This window comes from Akebia trifoliata, chromosome 16, assembly GCF_017979445.1.
Source record: "Akebia trifoliata isolate Shusen 1 chromosome 16, ASM1797944v1, whole genome shotgun sequence".
NCBI lineage: Eukaryota > Viridiplantae > Streptophyta > Magnoliopsida > Ranunculales > Lardizabalaceae > Akebia > Akebia trifoliata.
The window spans coordinates 31,807,998-31,827,329 of record NC_141390.1 but is presented as its reverse complement, the minus strand read 5'-3'; the positions used below and the strand labels follow the sequence as shown (position 1 = coordinate 31,827,329).

The following is a 19,332-nucleotide window of genomic DNA, read 5'->3' as shown; positions in this document are numbered from 1 at the left end:
CTAATGAAAAATTACCCTAATGTCCTTGTCTTCAACTGCTAGCAGAAACCCAGTCACTTTGGATATCATTCATAACTTTCATCCTCACCTTTAAATTCTTACTATAGCCTTCAGACCTCATGAAAGGTAAAATGATGGAATCTTTTAATAGAAAAATACGGGTTTTCATAAGGGGTACAAGACAAGGTAGAAAATAATGATGCACTGAAGACGTTGAATAGATTAAAGTTAGTTTACCGTAGAGGTAAATTGAGTTTGAAGATGATTGATTTTGGGAAGAAAAATGAATAAGGGTTTTGGGGGAAGTAGAAAACAATAGAATGTTAGTAGAAAAATCTAAGGTTTTCACCAAAGGATTATTGTTATATTGAAACCAATGATTTGAAAATAAGTGCGAGTAGATTTTTTTTTTTAAATATCATGGAGTTTTAAGAACTTGGAGATTTGTTTGAAGAAGAAAAATCAAAGGGATTTGATTCTTTTTTCTATTATTATATTAACACGACTGAGGTCAAGGGAGGCATGTCATCAATTTCAAAACATAGGTGGGTATCAACCTCTTTGTGCATCTTCTTGCGTTGACTGTCCAATCTGACGTAAGGATCGATCCTCAAGATCATCGTAACATTAGGCTGAGTGAGTTAAGGGGACCAAGATAAAATTATGACGTCAATGCAACCAACCACGCATTCTCGAAAATTCTGACTCCTTTGGCTACATAGTCCACGGCTGGTAGTTGTTTGATGGACCAACACAGTGAGTCTTGAGTCTGAGGGTGCATCATCAACAGGACATTTGATGGGATTACACATTGAAAGGTATAGGCCACAGCTATGGAACCCGCACTGTATTTTACATAACGACTGCTAGACGTAGACAGACAAAGAGAAAGACTACAAAAGCCTTTTTCTAATAAGGGTCACACGAGGAAGTAAAATGGTTGAAACTAAATGTTGAGGCATGAAGCACCTTCCTGATGAACAACTTGAGTCGAACCCGTGTACGATAGGTACTCCAAAATATCAATAAAGAGACCATTTCATCAAACCGACCTTGCGAAATTTGACAAAAAAAAGAAAATTGAAAAACTGTACACACCATCAATAAGAATAATTCTTCTTAAGAACACCATTTCCATACACATCTACAAGAAACAAGAAAACCCCCCATACCACAAAGCCTCCCCCAAGCACTCCCCGCTGCCTTAATTATGTCATAGACAAGGAGACATGAGGATGCAGAAGGTCAAAAGAATGCAAAAATAAATAAATTACAATGGCATATATGCTGCTCAGATTACGTCCGGTGGTTTCTTCTACTATCCAACTTTGAATCCGGATTGTCACTTTTGTCCGTGTCAGAATTGTCTCTCTGAGTCTCAATCTCCATGCTCCCAGCTCGATTCCTTCGATGTCTTCGATCCTGAGAAATTTAAAAGAATTTCATTCAAACTGCATGGTATCGTGAAAAGTTATCCCCTTCATTTGTAAAAATTCGAAAAGTTCAGTGAAGGATCAATGGGGTTTTTGACAATCTGCAATAAAGGAATCCTAAAGAGTTGTCTTTTGGCAAAAAAATGATTTGTGTTTCAATATGAAAGGGGCCAACTCAGGTGGTTCTTAAACAGTCGAGGGTTTCGAAATTTCCGTTTGATATTTTTACAATTATGGTATCATGAAATATGATTCTGTTTGATGTTTTAGGAGATGATCAGAATCCAAACCTCTCGGGGTATGGGATATTCCTCCGATTCAAGCATGCGAACAATTTGACCCATCTTTGGTCTCTTCTCTGAGTCTGGATCAACACACCTCAAAGCAGTTAAAAGGGCTCGTTTGAGTGCTCTCGTCGATGGCCTCGTCTCAATGTTTGGGTCCACCACTTCTTCTGAGCGCCTACTGCCAACCATCATTTTCAGCCAATCAACCATATTTACCTGCAGAAACATCCAAATCAGCTTCAACAAGACTGGAAAAAAATAAAAAACACACCACACACCAGAGGACCAGACATTGCCAAGTCCTTTGAAAATTTCCGAACCCTTAAAACATGTAACACCTCACTTCAAATGAAGGTAAGATTCAGAGTCGGTAACACCTCCTCATTTCTTTGGTTTTCTAAAAGGCTAAGTTGCCCACCAACTCGAATCAAGTATTGATTTGAGTTCACTTGACCAAATCAGTTCCTCAGGTATTCACTCGAATTTTTTAACTTCCCCAGCATATCTCCTTGGCAACAATAATTACATTCTCAGATTCAGAAGAGTTTTTTTTTTTTTTTTTTAAACTGTGAGTCTTGGATGGATAATTACATGAAAAACAATCAGGATTAAAGATGAAGCAAATACAAGAAAAACAAATCAAACTGACCATAAAGGTCACAAATATCTTCAAAAATAGAGGGACGCCATCCAAAGATGTGGGATGATTAAAAACTATGTAACAAAGGTGTGGAAACACATGTTGGTGTGGTAAGAGGTTTCTGCCAATGCAGCTTTGAGAAGGCCAAAATGCCTACTCACCCATACACATGTATAATTATATATTTCTATACACCATAATGTAATAAAAGTAGACTTCTAAGATCTAATAATGGATGTGTATAACATCCTGATGGACTAGTCATTGGTGTATGGAGGATGGATTATAGCAACCTTCTTTCGAAAAAACATTTTTATAGAATTACTAAAATAAAGGGTGATCCTAACATGAAAAAATGGATGTCGTGGTGTGTGCATGTACCAGTATGTGTCAGACAAAAAAAAAATTATAAAATTGTTGTGTCCTTGGTGTATAGTTAGAAAATTGATAAACAATGGTCCATAGAAAAAAAGATTGGCACAAATTAGGTCCTATATATAGACTAGGTGGAAAAAAAAGACAGATAATCGCATAAGATTTCACATCTATTAACTTGTAGGGATTGTACTAGAGTGGTCTTTCCAAACGGTAAAACCTAATGATGGACGCATCAATGGATTAATGTTCGATAACAGACAATTCCCAGAACTCTACCTAGGAAGAAAAAAAAAATAGCTTTGCAATATCTAATATGTGCTCATTTTAGAAGAATATAAGTCTTGTATACCTCATTGGCGGGGCGTCCATAGTCCACGGGATCCCTTCCAGTGATTGCTTCCAAGAGAACAACCCCAAAGCTATATATGTCACTCTTTTCATTCAAAAGTCCCGAATTTGCATATTCTGGAGCAACATATCTGCCGAAATTATTATAAAAAACAAAAGATTATTAGTCCACTACAGTCGGCTTTTATCAATAAAGGATAAAAAATAATAAAAGAAAAAGAGAGGAATAGAAGCATGAATTAAATAAATAGCAGGCTGATTTAGTTTGGAAATAATAATTACCCGAAGGTCCCCATAACTCGAGTCGTGATATAGCTTTTTCCAGCACCCAGTAACTTGGCCAGACCAAAATCAGATACCTTAGCATTGAAGTTATCATCAACCAATATATTGCTGGATTTGATGTCTCGGTGCACCACTTTTGGCTCTATGGCCTCGTGCAAGTATGCAAGCCTGCAACATATGTCTCACGTTTATAAGAGAAATATAATCTAACAAGAGATAAGAAATCACAAATTCAGAATTGAATTAATGAACATACGCCTTAGCTGTGCCAAGGAGAATCTTCATGCGGGCCTCCCACGTAAGATACCCATGGTGGCACATAGCTCCATGAAGCCACTGCTCTAAATTCCCATTGTTGACATACTCATAAACCAGCACCCTGAACATTTTTTAAAATAAATGGTAAATCCAAATCCTACAATTTAGACCGATTAACAAACCCTTCAAGATGTGTTATTTTAGCTATTGGGCAATTAATCATGGATAGAAAGAGATTGCATTCTCATGCACCCATTGAGTTAAGGCTAAGCTATGAAAAAAATCAATAAACAAATTTAAAAAAAAAAAAAATTATAGTCTGCAAAATAGATTCATGGATATGCATTTTGTTCCCAATTATGAATGCATCTTATGGGCCATAGAATGGATAATTGTAGGATTAATGTGGGATTTATCCCAGAGTACAAGTTCGATTGTATGTGTACACTTGGAGTGCTGCCTTGTACACGTGTGGAGCGTTGTATCCTGGGAGACAGACATCCAGAGACTGCTAGCATATCGCAGGGGCGAAATCTGTTTTAAGGCTATTGTATTCAATACAGCCTTGCTCTGTTCAAATCAATAATTGAGTCCAATCGGTAGTTCTTTGTTATTCATTATTTTAGTATTTTATTTATTTCCTGTTTTTTTTTTTTTCTAACAACACAGAAATAATAATAATATCATGCTTCTAGTGATAAAAGTATGATTAGAGTAAGCTACAATATTCCCTACATCTTTTTTCGATGAATCATTCCCTACAAATTTTGTAAATTAGACCAAATTTTATATAAGTAAGTATTTTATGTAAGTTAGAAAATTGATAAACAATCGTAGAAGAATTTTCATTTATTATTGTTGATAAGTTTATATAGATGAAACAAGGACCCAGAAGACATACCGGTGAGTACCTTCAACACAGTAGCCCAGAAGTCGAACTAAATTTTTGTGACGCACATGGCCAATGGCCTCAACTTCCACTCTAAATTCCTTTTCTGCTTGGCCTCTAAAAACACAGCAAATACAATTTTATAAACTAACAATAGACAGAGAAAGAGCAATTACAATAAGGTTACAAAAAACAGGATCCTTTTATAAACTTACAGATTGTTGAGAAGTTTCTTGACTGCTACTGGAGTCCCATTGATGAGTTGGCCATGGTAAACAACTCCATATCCACCTTCCCCAATAACATTTTCCTTTGAAAACCGGTTGGTTGCAAGCTCTAAGTCCCGCAACGTGAACCAATGGCCCCAACCAAGGTGAGAGAATTCAGGCAAGCCCGTTAAAGGGGAAGGAGCAGTAATGGGATGAGAAGAAGACGGCCTGTAAATGGTAACGGTCCCAGAGCTCCCTTCTTCCCCTGATTGAGACCTAACACCATCTTTCTCTACATGATGAAATGAACCAGATTGACTACTATTATCAATATTGTTCCCTTTGCCGATACCCAAATGGACCAGAACTCTATCTGACTCCTTATCGCTGGATTGGTCATGAATAGTGAGGAGAATCCCTTCTCGAGGAACAAATTCGTGGCTCGATACTTGTTCCACCCGAACCTCTTTGATTTCTTTCGAAACGGTTGGTATTTGACTAAAGGGGAGCTTATCGGTAGCCTTTCTTGATTTTCTTCGTGAAATTAGGCACAACGATAGGATAGAGAGAATAATTACAATAAATAGACCAACAACAATACCAATCAAAACCCAAACTTTGAGACCAAAAATTGCTGTTTTCTTGGATAGTTCGACATTAAGATCTGTTGCCATTTCTTCTGATGTCAAGAAGCCTACAAAACAGAAAAAATAAAACTTGAGAATGTAATTCTAAGTAGACAATAACTTGTATTTAATATATAATTTGTGCTTCAATTTTTGAATTTTTTCCTGACATTCTCATTCTATTTCTCAATTCTTCCCATCTTACCATCTACCAACGATCTGAACTAACTCAAACTCATTGGATCATTTTCTTATTATTTGACACAAAGTATGACTTCCTATATAGAGAAGGATGGAAAGATAGAGATACAAAACGAGAATAAAACAGACCCAAACCAAAAAAAAAAATCCAAATCTCTCTCAAATTCCACTTCAAACCAAAATAAACAAGACTATTTCTAGCTAGGAACAAATAAGTGACACAAAGTAACAATCACAAAGATATTATGTTTCTTTGATATCTATCTCACAAGCAATAAAATTCTTTCCAATATCATGTGATAGAGAAAAAAAACAGAGATTTCTTGATTAGTATCTTTATCATACCTTTGTAGAATTTATAGAAGCAGACACCACAGACTACACCTCTGAAATCCCCTTCTCAAAACCCTCCTCTTCACTCAAATTCCCAAATTTTAATCCTAGATCTCTGATCAAAGAAACCCAAACCCAACTCAACACACCCAGATCGATCCCATTCTCAAGAACACAGAAACACCTACACAAGCAGTTAGTTGAGCTGGATTTCCTTTCTGGGTTTTCTCTTTTGGCCAAATGGGTATCTGAATCTAGCTCAGATGGAACTTTCTGACAACACACCTAACTCTTCCTGACTAGAACTTTATATGACAATAATAATGATCTTCTCCTTTGGCAGAAAGGAATTTCAGAGAGTTCAGAGGTATGGAAATCAGAGTGGAAGTTGGGGTGGTGGGATGATAAAAAGAGTTGGAGTTATTAATAGTAGTGATGAAGAGATGCCTTACAAACAGTAAAAGAGAAGCACGAAAATGGAAGGTCCCTTTGGGTTTTTCTTCATTTCTTTAAATAGGATTGTTAAAGATAACTGATTGTTATCCAAAATTTTATTTTTTTTAATACTAAATGTTGTTTTTAATTCTTTAAGTTTTGATCTTTTTGTTGGTCAAACATCAATGTCCAATTAAAATAGAGATGAGGATCACTGTGATTAAATTATGTTATTCTAACAATGAGTTGGATTGTCAAATAAACAGATCGGATCACAATGAATTCCAAACATACCCACATTTACAAAAATGGCAATTTCCCTGCATATTAGGAGGATTGGTTTACTTCATTTCTGTGTGAACTTGGGGTAAGTGGGTGTGTAATCTGATACTAATCGACTGAATGATCAATGAAAAAAGAATCTTAATGTGTGTTTGTCAACACTTCTGAAGTTTGAATGGAGGTGATCCTCCTTTAAAATTTAAAAGTTTTATTTTCGTTTGTTTTATTTTAGATTTCAGACTTCAAAATCGAAATTCAAAATTTTAGATCAACAATGAGAAGATGGATAAATTTTTTAGCAACATTTTAGTAATTAGTTACTTAAAGGTATTATTGTCCAAAAATTATTTATGTTTTAAGTTCTATTAGATTCCCACAAACATTAGATTAATATTTGAATCCGTTTAAACTAAACCAATGTGTATAACATAAAGTCATTAAGCGATTTTCTAGATTTCTTCTTTTAAATGGGGATAAGGTTGAAAGTAATCCATTGACAATCAACACCCACAAAAGTAAGGCTATCGATGTGTTGGGTCTGGATTGGATCAGGGTCAATTTGGTAACAATTCGATAAGGATTGGATCCAAAACTGTTTCATGTCATATCGGCCTCTTAGCGGACTGAATATTGTTGGATCTCAAAGTTAAGATCCAAATCCGACCCAATAATGATTGGATCGGGTACAGATCAGACTAAATTTAATTTTATGTACAAAATTATAATAAACTTCATATATTTAAACAAATATATAGTATAAAATATATACTTTTTACCATTTTATCTTATAGGGTCTTTATCGAAGTGGGATATGGTCGATCCAAATTAAATCCTATAAGGTGTCGGATTGGATCCTTATCGAAATCCAAATCATAAATCTAGACCCAAATTTGTCACATCAAAACAGGTCGGATTTTGGGTTTGATTCAATCCAATAAGGCTTTGTTGTTGACCTATATAATCATAGGACTTTTCTAACCTCAAACAAATTAGTAGAAAACACACAAATTTCCTAGAGATTCATACATATTTTATCCTCACACGTCCGTCCGTCCGTCCATCCACCGTACATTTGATTAGTATTTTCCATGATGAAAACAATAAGATACCAAACCTAAGAATAAGAATTAAAGGCAACACATTAAATTGCTACAATTTAATGCATCATGTGCCATGTACAGACACATATGGGTTACTAATATGTTATATTTTAGAAATGGAACAATTCTAGATAAAATAAAAAGATTGAATTATTCTATACTTGAAAGTGATCTCAATTCTGTAATAATCGATAAATAGTAGGTGAAGTTGCAACACAGTGCCTTGTTAAAATGTTGTTGAAGAAAAATGTACAACGTCGAAGCTATCAACATTGTATTATATAGAAAGATATTAAAAATGTACCCTTGTTACTCTAATAATTGCTTTGTATGATTGCCGACAAAACATTTCCAAGAGAAAATAAATTCCTCAAAAACAGAAAAAAAAAACAAAAATAGTAACCAAAGAAATGAATATCTAATGATTGATTGCACATGAAAATATAAAAGATATGTTGAATTTTCATTTTGGGAGTAAGGTTAACCGTAAGAGAACAGCATCGAAGATGGGGTAAGTTATTTTCTTGGAAGCTTGTGTGGGAAAATCAGAGGGGATAAATATTTCAAGTTGGTGGATTTTATTTTACATATTTAGTGACAAATATTTAAACATTTTTTTAAATTTTATTTGTTATGTTTTGTGTGTAATTTTTTTCATTTAAGGGGGTTACTCTATAGTTTCTCCTATAAAATGGCCTTTGTTTAAGGAAAATTGGAATATTATTGCAAATGGTACTTATATTTGTGGGAGTACCAAGTATTCTTGTGGCCTAAATCTCTAGTCACACTAGTCTAACATTGTAGACTTAGTTGCATCTAACATGGTTACCTAATAAAAATAAAAATAAACATGATTAAACAACTCAACTCCCTAAGCCATCTTGATAATGATATAAGTTTCATATAATTTAATAACTCTAGATTTTTGTTCGTTTTTCGAGAAAAATGTTGTCGTAGGGACTTACTTCATCTTGAGTTAATTCAAATTCAACATGATGATCCATTCATGCTAGTGTGGCTAACTTATCTGAAAGGGTTTGAAAAAAACCTCAATCACGATCACACCCTAATTGCACAAAACTACAGGAAAATAACATCTTCAACTCAAATAAGTAATTTATGTTAAAATTAAAATGGTGGTGTCAACATCTCGATTCTTGTAGGAATATATTTGGCTAGGATTAGCCCTAGTCCATTACCATAGTTCTCTAGTCCCATGGTTTAAGAACATATATCTATGATGATGTTTTATTTTATTTTATTGGGTCAATATGAAACAATATAACCTTAGTCCTATGGGCTAATAAAGAAAAAAACCTTAACCAACCAAGGTCAACTAAGACATTATATACCTAAATATTGAATTTAAAACTATGGGTTAAACTAACAACCAGCCTAACAATCAAATAATCCAAAATTATACAACTAGTGTCTTTCCATGTCTCCTCCTCCCTGCAAGAAACCCTGTACCCTATGTTTTAAGAGGTAAAATGAAAAGGGAAAATTACTTAAAGGACCTCACAGAGGGACTTCTTTCGAAGTAATCCCTAAGTTTTCGATTGTAACTTATCAGAACATTTAATGAACTTTTCCTTTCTAAATGGTCCCCGAACCCCATCTCACCTGAATAAGGTGTTTGAAATACCCAAACTACCATTTTCTCACCTTCTTCACATAATTAGATTTTTCAACGACGATTGCGATTATTTTCGACGATCTTTGATTATGAATGACAAATAGAGAATGATATTCTCTTAATTTTGAACATCTAGATTTTTTATTATTATTTTTTGCCTAATGATTTATAAAAATAAAATTGAAGAACAAAGTTGAGATTCAAATTTTTTTCATGAATACATTATAACTTTTGATTTGCAATCATAATTGATGCATTTTTGGGTATTTCAAGAAGATTAACTAAGTATCAAAATTGAAAAAATTGAAGAAAAAAAAAATGAAAATTTTGATTTGCATTATAGCATCAAGTTCACCACTTTTTATTAATTACTGTCAATAATAGATTTTTTTTCCAATTTCGATACTTGGTTAATCTCCTTGAAATACTAAAAAATGCATCAATTATGGTTGCAAATCACAAGTTATGATGTAATCATAACAAAAAATTCGATTCTTAACTTTGTTCTTCAATTTTCTTTTCATAAATCATAAAAATAAAAAAAATAAAAATCTAGATGTTCAAAATTAAAAGAATATTATTATCCATTCGTCAATCATAATCAAAGATTGTCAAAAATGATCGCAATCATCGTTAGAAAACCTAACTATGTGAAGAAGATGAGAAAATGGTAGTTTGGATATTTCAAAAACCTTATACAAGTGAGATGAGGTCTAGGGACCATTTAGAAAGGAAAAGTTTACTAAATGTCCTGATAAGCTAGAGCCAAAAACTTAATGATTATTTAGAAAGAAGTCCCTCTACGAGTGTCCTTAAAGTAATTTTTCCAAATGAAAATGGATCCTAGGTTTTAAATAAAATAAGATTAGGGGATTAATTAGTAGCAGTATATCAATCAGAGAGATTCAAAGGCCAACAGAAATTAAACCAAACTGGATTATATGCTCCTCATGTAGGGATTTGCTTCCATTATTTTATTAATCTATAGTTAATCATCTATTTTAATCATGATTTGGAATCTTGAATGTTGAAAGCTAAGCAAAGTAACCTTCCTATTTCATTCTTCCTCTTAGGCTGATGTTTCTTGGTAAGGCTTAAAGTTTAGGACCAAAAACATTTGTGTCACAATGCATGCTCATGTACCCCTAACCATCACCACAGAAGTTACAATCATATTATCTTATACATAATTCAAAGAAGTTAGTATGTCTAATCAAAATTTCCTTATCGAGACTAATGGGACATAAAAAGTTGATTAAGATTGACAAATTCGACATTACTTGTTTAGTGCAATCATGCTTGGAAAAGTAACGTATCGAGTTTAGATTGAGCTGAATCAGATAATCTGATCGACTTTTATGAGAAATTAGGTACAAGGGTTAGGTTTTGATTTGAAGGGTAGGGACCTAAAAGATCGAATGGAACGATACATATAGAATTGAATGGACGAATAAGATTCATTTAGCCAATCGATGTTTAACGAGCTTATCTGTTAGACTTCTCGATGTGTCGTCGGTTATGTAATATTCGATACACGTGGTGCACATGATGGATTAGAACCCATTGTAGCCTAAAATTAAGACCCATCAAAGAAATGAATCTTCACCATCGATGGATTGAGACTCATGAACAATAAGATCATAGTCTTGTTAGATTTGATTTGGGAATCAAAACTCAATGTAGTCAACATTAGCAAAAGCCATAATGTCCCCCCTTTTATGTGGTAATGGAAGATTTAGAAGGAAAGTCAAAGATTTGATTTCTTAATGAGATACATACATCTCACCTTTCGTTAGGATTTATTTTCTTTGGAGGTATTCATATATCAAAACACGTTAAAAGAAACTAGTGGACCATGGCGGTGGGTTGTTGTAGTAATCCTCCCCGAGATTAGTCGTGGTGTGCACAAGCTGGTCCAACACTCAGTTAGCAAAAAAAAAACACGTTAAAAGCCACATTTTAGAGTCACACTTTGTCGATGATGATGTCAAAAAATAAATAAATATTTGATGACCTATTTCACTGGATAAAAAAAAGAGTCGTGATAATCTGACTATCCCACGTGGCATACTCAATCGACTACCTGACGTGACAGGTTCAAAACCGTAGATCTACACTCTTTGAGATAGACAATTCTCTTGAGATATACTTTTTATGAGAAAGTGCAACTATGCCTCCCAAGGAGCACGCATATATGGTTCCAAACTGTCACGTCAGGGTAGTCGATTGAGTTTGCCATGTGGGACTGTCAAATTATCACGATTCTTAAAAAACAATTGGATACTTGGCTATAAGATAGTTTGGGTTGGGTCGGTCGTACTCGATTGAAGTCCAACATGGCACTTTTTATGTTGTGGCATTGACCCGGAGTCCCTAACCTTGAATTGATACATACACATATAGATTGCAAACATTTAAATTACTACAAAATTAATTATTTTATTACATACAAATGAAATATATTTGAATCAAACGAATTTATGGAAACTTGGCCAAGATTTTCAAAATATCGAACGGGTCACATCCAATCACAGACGAATTTTAAAATCACGATCGAAATCAAACCTGAATGAGTCATGATATTCTACCTCAAAAATTTTAGCTCCCAAAACATAAAGAGAGAGATCGCAGATTTTTCAAAGTGGATGTAAAGTAGCAAGATGAATGGTATTTTTTTTTTTCAAAGCAATAATCTTGCTGATTTATATAGTGATGATCTTCGTCGGATAGTCAACTTATAACTAGCGAGATTGTCACTTTGAAAAACTTGTCATCTCACTCTTTATTTATTTTATTTTATTTTTTTAAAATTTAAAATGAACATTAAGGCAAAATCGGAATGTCATCAAAAGTTGATCATGTTTTGAAGAATTTCTATGAAAATATGTGACAGAGTACGACAAAAAATGAGGTGGAAACATAATAGGCGTTTGGATAGGATTCCATTGGCTACTTCTGATTCTTGCGAGGAGTTAGAAGTCGTTTAGATGCGTTTGGATGAACAACTCCTTTGAAGAGTTACTCCGCACAAGAGTAAGAAATTACTCTTTGTGAAGAAGTCGAGAAAACCTATTTCACAAAACTCATCTTGCGAGAAGTCAAAATCTAATGGTTCGTTTTACCAAAATACCCTTAACTTTATTAATTTTCTATGAAATTATTCATAATTCATTTGCCCTTAAATCAAATGAAAGAAACATTTATTAATAGTTAATTTTTTATTTTTTTATTTTGAGTATAATGGATTTAAACACATTATATTTAATATTTAATATTTAAAAATATTATATTATATTATATTAATATTTAATATATTATATTATATTAATATTTATAGTTAAAATGTCAAAAACAATATATTTTAAGGCATATTATGACACTAAAAGACAGTTTGTCAATTTTTTTTTAATTTATGTAAAGTCTTCAAGACATTTTTTTAATTTTAATTTAAAATATTTATTATATTAATATTTATAGTTAAAATGTCAAAAACAGTATAGTTTGAAGGCATATTATGACACTAAAAGACAGTCTGTCAATTTTTTTTTTTTAAATTTTGAGTATAATGGATTTAAACATATTATATTAATATTTAATATTTAAAAATATTATATTATATTAATATTTATAATTAAAATGTCAAAACAGTATAGTTTGAAGGCATATTATGACACTAAAAAACAAAAAACAGTAACTGGTATAATATAAGGGTATTCTGTTTTTTTTCTAGAAGTCATGAGAAGTCAGTATGGTTCCCAAATAGACGTCCAGCACAAAAGTACTTCTACCAGTACTTCACAGAGTTGATTGTCAAACGCCCTTTTTGCACAGAATTAATTTTCCAACTCCTCCACAGAGTAGTTCTGCTCCTATTCTTTGGAACAGTAATTCTGCTCCTGGTATCCAAACAGGCCCTACTGAGGGGCCACGTCACATGATAAAAGTTGATTTCAGGGAGAAGTTTTCAACTTAATGGGGTTAAATGTAAATAGTACAACGATTTTGGATATACCCAGTAAAATGTTTTTTTATGAGGAGGTGATATAAAAAAGTTAACACCCCCGTAACGACAGTAAAGTACACCTCTGAATTTTCCCGCCTAATCGAATTCAAAATCTCTATAAACCACGGTGTGCCGTCAGTCATATCTAACGGCCCTCTGTCATTGTACACAGCGTCTCTCTCTTATGGGTTCCCAAAGAAGTAAGAGAAACCCTAAAAAATATTTTTCTCTGCATCTATCATCTTTAATCTATTCTAATTCTTTCTTATTTGAAGCTAATTTCAGGAAACAATGGCGTCGTTGATTTCTGGTCAGAAATCGCTTCTCCTGAAGAAGAACAACTACATCCAGAAGTGGCCGTAATTTATAGAAGAAGAGCCAGAAACAACGACAAAGATTCACAAATGTAGATTGAGAATTCATATTTTCTCAGTTTTTTCTTTTATTATGGATCTAATTTGATTTGGGTCAATTTTATTTCTCTTTTTTGTTCTTCAAATCCGTCCCCTTTTCAGAAGCTTACCCGACATAGAGAATCGGTTGAGTTTGGCAGCTAACAAGAGAATTAGTTGGAACCGATCGCTTTCTACCAGGTTTGCCCTAATTCTTTCTATTTCCATCTCAATTAGCTGAAAACATTTGCAATGCAACCGCATTGTGATTTTCACTTCGTTCCTTCCGCAAAACAATGTTGAAATCAAATTGGGGAAAAAGTTGTTTCTTTTACCCATCAATGTCACGCATTTTTTTACCCTAATAGCTTAACTAACTAGTTAACAACATTGAGACCTAAAATCAGAGAAGTAGATGCTGAGTTGGTTTTCCCTATTGGGTGAATCTATTACTACAATTTTCACGGTGGACTATGTTGGTCATGTAGGAGAAACCATGGAGATTTGGTTTTTATCAGTCAATAATTCACTCATTTGTTGATAAATGAAGTACCTTTTCTACTTTAACATACAAGATCTACGTCCCTCGTAGCCTAGATTCTATAATGGTATTAGATTGTGTAATCTATGTCATGTTTTAATCCTCATTTTCATCTCCTATATCTTGCTTGTAAACCTACACTCTATTTGATTTGTTGAATAAGACTAAATGTTTGATTTGCTTTATTTGATTGTGGATCAAGTGTTGTGTGTTTGCAATTATGGTAGTAATGAAGGAATCACATGCATAGATTTGAAAATTCACTTATGCTCAACAGAGGGAGGGAAAGTATAGCCATTTCTGCAGGTGTGGATTGTCGACGTCAACTACAACAAAAGGAAGCCAAAAAGAAACCCAAACATCCTCTCCCCAATGTATGTCTCCCTTTACTATTTAGGTCTTTCTGGTGTGAAGATTAGTTTTACTACCGAAATTGATGTAGGATGGGTCCAGGTTTTTGATTGGTTTGTTATAGTATTTAAGGTGTTGAAATTATTTAGATCAGTTTGCTCTGATTTGTGCCTAAATTCTTACCTTTCTGGTGTTTTCAGAGAAAGATTGTGCATCCACCAAACTTTGAAAAGGAGCAGGCATACTTCCAAGAGGTCGACTCCTTTGAGTTGTTGGAGGAGAGCCCCTCGCCCAAGAACTCTGGTACATGGGCCATGGGCATCCAAAATGATCGATTCGTTTTACCATACTTCTCTACAAGATTAGGGAAATGGTTAGCCTCCAAGGAACTAAATTACAGCTGTGGGCCTTCAAGCTCACTGTCCAATATATTGGAGACTCCTGTAGTGCCCATGGATTCTAGTTTCAATGTCGCTTCTGTATCTTTAAACAAGAGGACCCCCAAAAGGGCTTCTCGAACAGTATCTTCTGCACAAAACCAAGTTAGTTTGAGTATAGTCGATGATGATTTAGTTGAAAGGCCTGAATGTTCACAAACGAGCAATATAGAAGACTTAACTATGGGGGAAGAGGGTCATGTGGATCTATCAGAAGCAATTAGGAGACTCTCCCTGTCACCAAAGCCTGTGTCAGTGGATGGTGATCAAGGAGATCCATTTTCAACATTGCTAAGAGTTTGCAAGCAGTCATCTCCATTGACGCTACTGGAATTGTTTTCCCAATATTGGTCAGTTTTCTTCACCCTATTACTATTATCTGGAGAAATGTTAAATTGACCATTTATATCATTGTATACCTAAAATTGTTTCAGTAAAATGATTTTTGCTGGAGCTGTCTCTTTCTAGTATAATTTCCCTTGTGTTATGGTACATATGAAAATTAGTTATTAATGGCACAAAATTAGTTATTACTGTTTCCAATTATTTCATTTTTCTTTTTGTGGCCCTATCTAAGAGAGTTGATTTTCAATGTGGGCCTTTTGTCATTGATCTCATGAAAATTTCAAAAATCCTGTAAACAGTGAACCAGGGAGTATAGTTAAGGTTGGTGAAGGAACTTATGGAGAAGCCTTCAAGGCTGGTTCTACTGTTTGCAAAATAGTTCCAATTGATGGGGATTTACGAGTGAATGGAGAAGTTCAAAAGGTATGTAATCTAGTCATATTTCCTTTCTGGGGTTTTTGGCAGGTGAAAATCTCTTGAGCTATAAATTTTTGTTTTTTCTTATTGATTGAGATAACTCAAGAACAAGTAAAAACACATTGATGTTGGAGACACACTTATAGATACTTGAAATTAGATAATTAATTACTTCAGTCATTAAATATAGTATAAAATTCCTCGGCCTTCTTGTATTTTGTTCTCTTCGTTGCAATATATTATACTTTTCAAAAAAAAAATATAGTATAAAATCTTGTGAAAATCTGAGTAAATAAAAAATGTTAGTTTCTTGTGGGTCATCCAATATCCTGCAAAAAATTGAAGTTTTTAACTCTTGTTATCTGGATCATTTCATAAACAATGGAGATAATTTGAAACTATTATTAGTAGTCTAATGAGCTTTGTCTAATTCCTTGACTTTGCTTGTTCCTTTACTCCAGAGATCAGCAGAATTACTTGAGGAGGTCTTACTTTCCCGGACTCTTAACTATTTAAGAGGACATGAAGGCCCTGTCGACAACATGTGCACAACCTTCATAGAAACAATAGAGTATGTTAAAGCCTATCACTCTCCAAGTTTTATCGCTCTGCAAATACTTATCTTCATGTGATTCAACAATGATAGTTGACGATTGTACCCCTTTGTAAAAATAAGAGGCTGGATGTGGTAGGTTGAGAATCACCAAATTCAATGATTTCATGTGTTGTAACACGGTGGATGTCGCAAATTATTATGTTTAAATGTGCTATAAGTGATGAGATTTTTGGTTGCTTCTGCATCACTCTTAACTTCCATGTATCAGAACCATCAGAGCAGGAAAATAAAATGGTTTGCAAGTTATTTAATATTGACTCCTAAAAATATCATGCTTTTGTATGTAGTTTACGAGTGTGCCAAGGACCCTATGATGTTGCCCTGATCAGAGCATGGGAAGATTGGGATGCAAAACGTGGCTCGGAAAATGACCACCCAAGGGAATTTCCAGACAAACAGGTTCTTTTTCCTAATGTAGTTTATATGACTTGAACTTTGACTAGGAACATATGAAGGAGAATGATCAATTTCTCTTGTCTGAGTCAGATAGGTGCTTCTCTGTTATGTCACTAGAATATCTGGAACATAGAGCTCAAAAACTTGTCTGAAGAACTTGCCCAATATTTTTTTCAGAACTCATTAATATGATCACTAGAATAACCACAGTTCTCATCATATCCTATCATTCACACTATCTTTAGAGCCTTATTCCAAATATTTGGGTTGGCAACACAAATCCTTATCCTCCATTCAATTCTATCTTAATAATCAAAACTGAATCCATGAGCTCGTAAATGCACAAGTATGGGATTTACATAAATATATTTAAATGGCAAATCCACCAGGAGTGTTCAACCAGTTAAATCATGGACTAGATTATCCGTTATTTCAGCCATTTAACATGTAACAAGTTGAATATATTCCTGATTTTACTTAAATATTTGATGAAATTGCCTTCAGTGCTATGTCGTGTTTGTCCTTGAACATGGTGGCATGGACCTTGAAAGCTTTGTGCTCTTAAATTTTGACGAAGCACGGAGTTTATTGGTTCAGGTGACTGTACCTTCCTTTCCTCATTTCAGTCACTTTTTCTAATCCAATCCTCAATCTCTAGCTTAGTTTATCTTCTATTCCAAATTGCAGGTTACAGCTGCCCTAGCTGTGGCAGAAACCGCTTATGAATTTGAACACAGAGATCTTCACTGGTATAGATGCAACCCTTAAAACTATCTAGTTATAACGGTTTGTAACTTAATATTCCATCCTGATCTAGGAATGATTCTACAGGGGCAATATCCTTTTAACTCGAAAGGAGATTGCAACAGTACTCTTCACTCTTGATGGAAGGAAAATTTTGGCCCAATCATTTGGACTTTCGGTATCAATAATTGATTTTACTCTTTCCAGAATCAACACGGGTAAAAATCTATCGATACCACATGATAAGTTTGCAGGATGAAAGATTCAGAACACACGCCTTGATGTTTTTTGCACAGGTGAAGCTATACTCTTTCTCGATCTCTCTTCTGATCCAGAACTGTTTGAGGGTCCTAAAGGGGATAAACAGGTAAGGAAAAGGAAGATGAAAAAGATGTTGAATTATAATTTTTTTGATTCCATCTGACAGACATTTAACATTCTGTTGCAGTCAGATACTTATCGAAGAATGAAAGAGGTAACCGAAGAATGCTGGGATGGAAGGTATGATTGTTGACTCCTTGTTCCACTGTTTTTATTAAATTCATAAGAGGAAAGGGAAGCACCACCACATTAAGAAAATCTCTAGAATCTCTCTGGATTCTACAAGTTGACTAAAGCCAAATTCTCCACTCCTTGATATTATGTGTTCCAGTCATGTTTACAGACTCCTAAAACTTAAACCAAGATACCTTTGCTTAGAATAGGAAACTAGAATTTTAAATTCACAAATAACGTAAAATTAACTTAGTAAAATATAAACTAGTACTAAAATACTTGAGCTTCCTACAACTTCGTTGGGGGGTGGACAACGTAAATCTTCAAGTGCATTATCTTGGAGATAAGATTCCGATTCCACCACATCGTATAGGAATCAGAATTTTATCTCCAAGATAACGTTATCTGGGACAGTATGTTATGTTCTGTCACACGTGAGATTTTATGGGTTCTGAATCTTTCTATTCTCATGATCAAACAGTTTCCCAAAGACAAATGTGTTATGGTTGCAATACCTGGTGGATATTTTGCTGTTGAAGAAATCATTTGTGAGTTCAGATCAATGCCACTTATCTTTTCCATCGAAGTTGATAAAAAAAAAAATTGTGTACTATTCAATTTTGTTTGCCTTACAATTATTGGGATGAAAATAAAAGGAATCTTGTTACTGACTAATTATGTGGTTACTACAGAAGCGAACTTCGAAAAATGAGAGAGATCTGCGTTCGCTAAAGAAACGGCTCACAACCTTCGGTTCAGCCAAAGAAGCAATATCTGATCCTTTCTTCAGTGATTTATTCATCGATCATGCCATGTGAAGGCACCAACTGACATCATCACTGATCTTCCTTCCTATACTTTGTACACATACGCTTAGATGCTGTGCACGATGAGATTTTTATTTCTCCGAATGGCGTAACTTATTCAATAAAATACATTCAGTGTACATATAATACAAGAGTTTCCTTGAAAATTACAATTTGTAATTTTAAGCTTTGATGAAAAACCAGTTCCTTGGTTTGTTGTTAACTGTTTCTTGTTGAAAGAAATTTTACAACAAATTCCCTGATAATTAATTATTTTATAAGTCCCAATAGGTGTTTTGTAGGTTTTTCAACAAATTGCACGACCATTGGTTTTAAAACCTCGTCAATCATAATTAATAATTTTATTTTATATAATTTGAAGAGATTGACGATGAAGCAGGCCCAGTAGCTTTTTAATCAAGAATCACAAGGTCCAAGATCAATGCAAG

General features: G+C 34.0%; 2 protein-coding genes across 2 annotated transcripts; one reads left to right on the top strand and one right to left on the bottom strand.

Annotated features, from left to right (window-relative positions):
* Positions 1-1,102: 1,102 nt before the first annotated feature.
* LOC147383620 (putative receptor-like protein kinase At2g42960) lies at positions 1,103-6,375 on the bottom strand. The gene is made up of 8 exons (XM_086429150.1): positions 5,900-6,375; positions 4,734-5,421; positions 4,531-4,635; positions 3,628-3,750; positions 3,369-3,539; positions 3,088-3,217; positions 1,724-1,936; positions 1,103-1,422 (listed from the first exon to the last, which is right to left on the bottom strand). The coding sequence occupies exons 2-8, from the start codon at positions 5,399-5,401 to the stop codon at positions 1,297-1,299; spliced, it is 1,536 nt and encodes a 511-aa protein (XP_086285276.1). The 5' UTR covers positions 5,402-5,421; positions 5,900-6,375; the 3' UTR covers positions 1,103-1,296.
* Positions 6,376-13,390: 7,015 nt separating this feature from the next.
* Positions 13,391-19,137, top strand: HASPIN (Protein kinase superfamily protein). Its single transcript, XM_086428077.1, has 15 exons — positions 13,391-13,543; positions 13,629-13,749; positions 13,859-13,936; positions 14,554-14,650; positions 14,828-15,414; positions 15,709-15,832; positions 16,288-16,397; positions 16,730-16,841; positions 17,343-17,435; positions 17,526-17,587; positions 17,670-17,800; positions 17,879-17,949; positions 18,031-18,083; positions 18,559-18,625; positions 18,770-19,137. Exons 1-15 carry the CDS (start codon positions 13,528-13,530, stop codon positions 18,893-18,895), a joined length of 1,848 nt encoding a protein of 615 aa, XP_086284203.1. The 5' UTR covers positions 13,391-13,527; the 3' UTR covers positions 18,896-19,137.
* The last annotated feature ends 195 nt before the right edge of the window (positions 19,138-19,332 follow it).

What these genes read in the sequence shown, in the direction of transcription:
- HASPIN (XM_086428077.1), top strand. An exon ending in TGAATGGAGAAGTTCAAAAG is followed by an intron (nt 15,833 to 16,287) that starts GTATGTAATCTA and finishes CCTTTACTCCAG; the next exon opens with AGATCAGCAGAATTACTTGA. An exon ending in GAAGAATGCTGGGATGGAAG is followed by an intron (nt 18,084 to 18,558) that starts GTATGATTGTTG and finishes ATGATCAAACAG; the next exon opens with TTTCCCAAAGACAAATGTGT.
- LOC147383620 (XM_086429150.1), bottom strand. Translation starts at nt 5,401, where the DNA reads ATGGCAACAGATCTTAATGTCGAACTATCCAAGAAAACAGCAATTTTT. An exon ending in CTCCTTGGCACAGCTAAGGC is followed by an intron (nt 3,540 to 3,627) that starts GTATGTTCATTA and finishes CATATGTTGCAG; the next exon opens with GCTTGCATACTTGCACGAGG. An exon ending in AATATCCCATACCCCGAGAG is followed by an intron (nt 1,423 to 1,723) that starts GTTTGGATTCTG and finishes TAAATTTCTCAG; the next exon opens with GATCGAAGACATCGAAGGAA.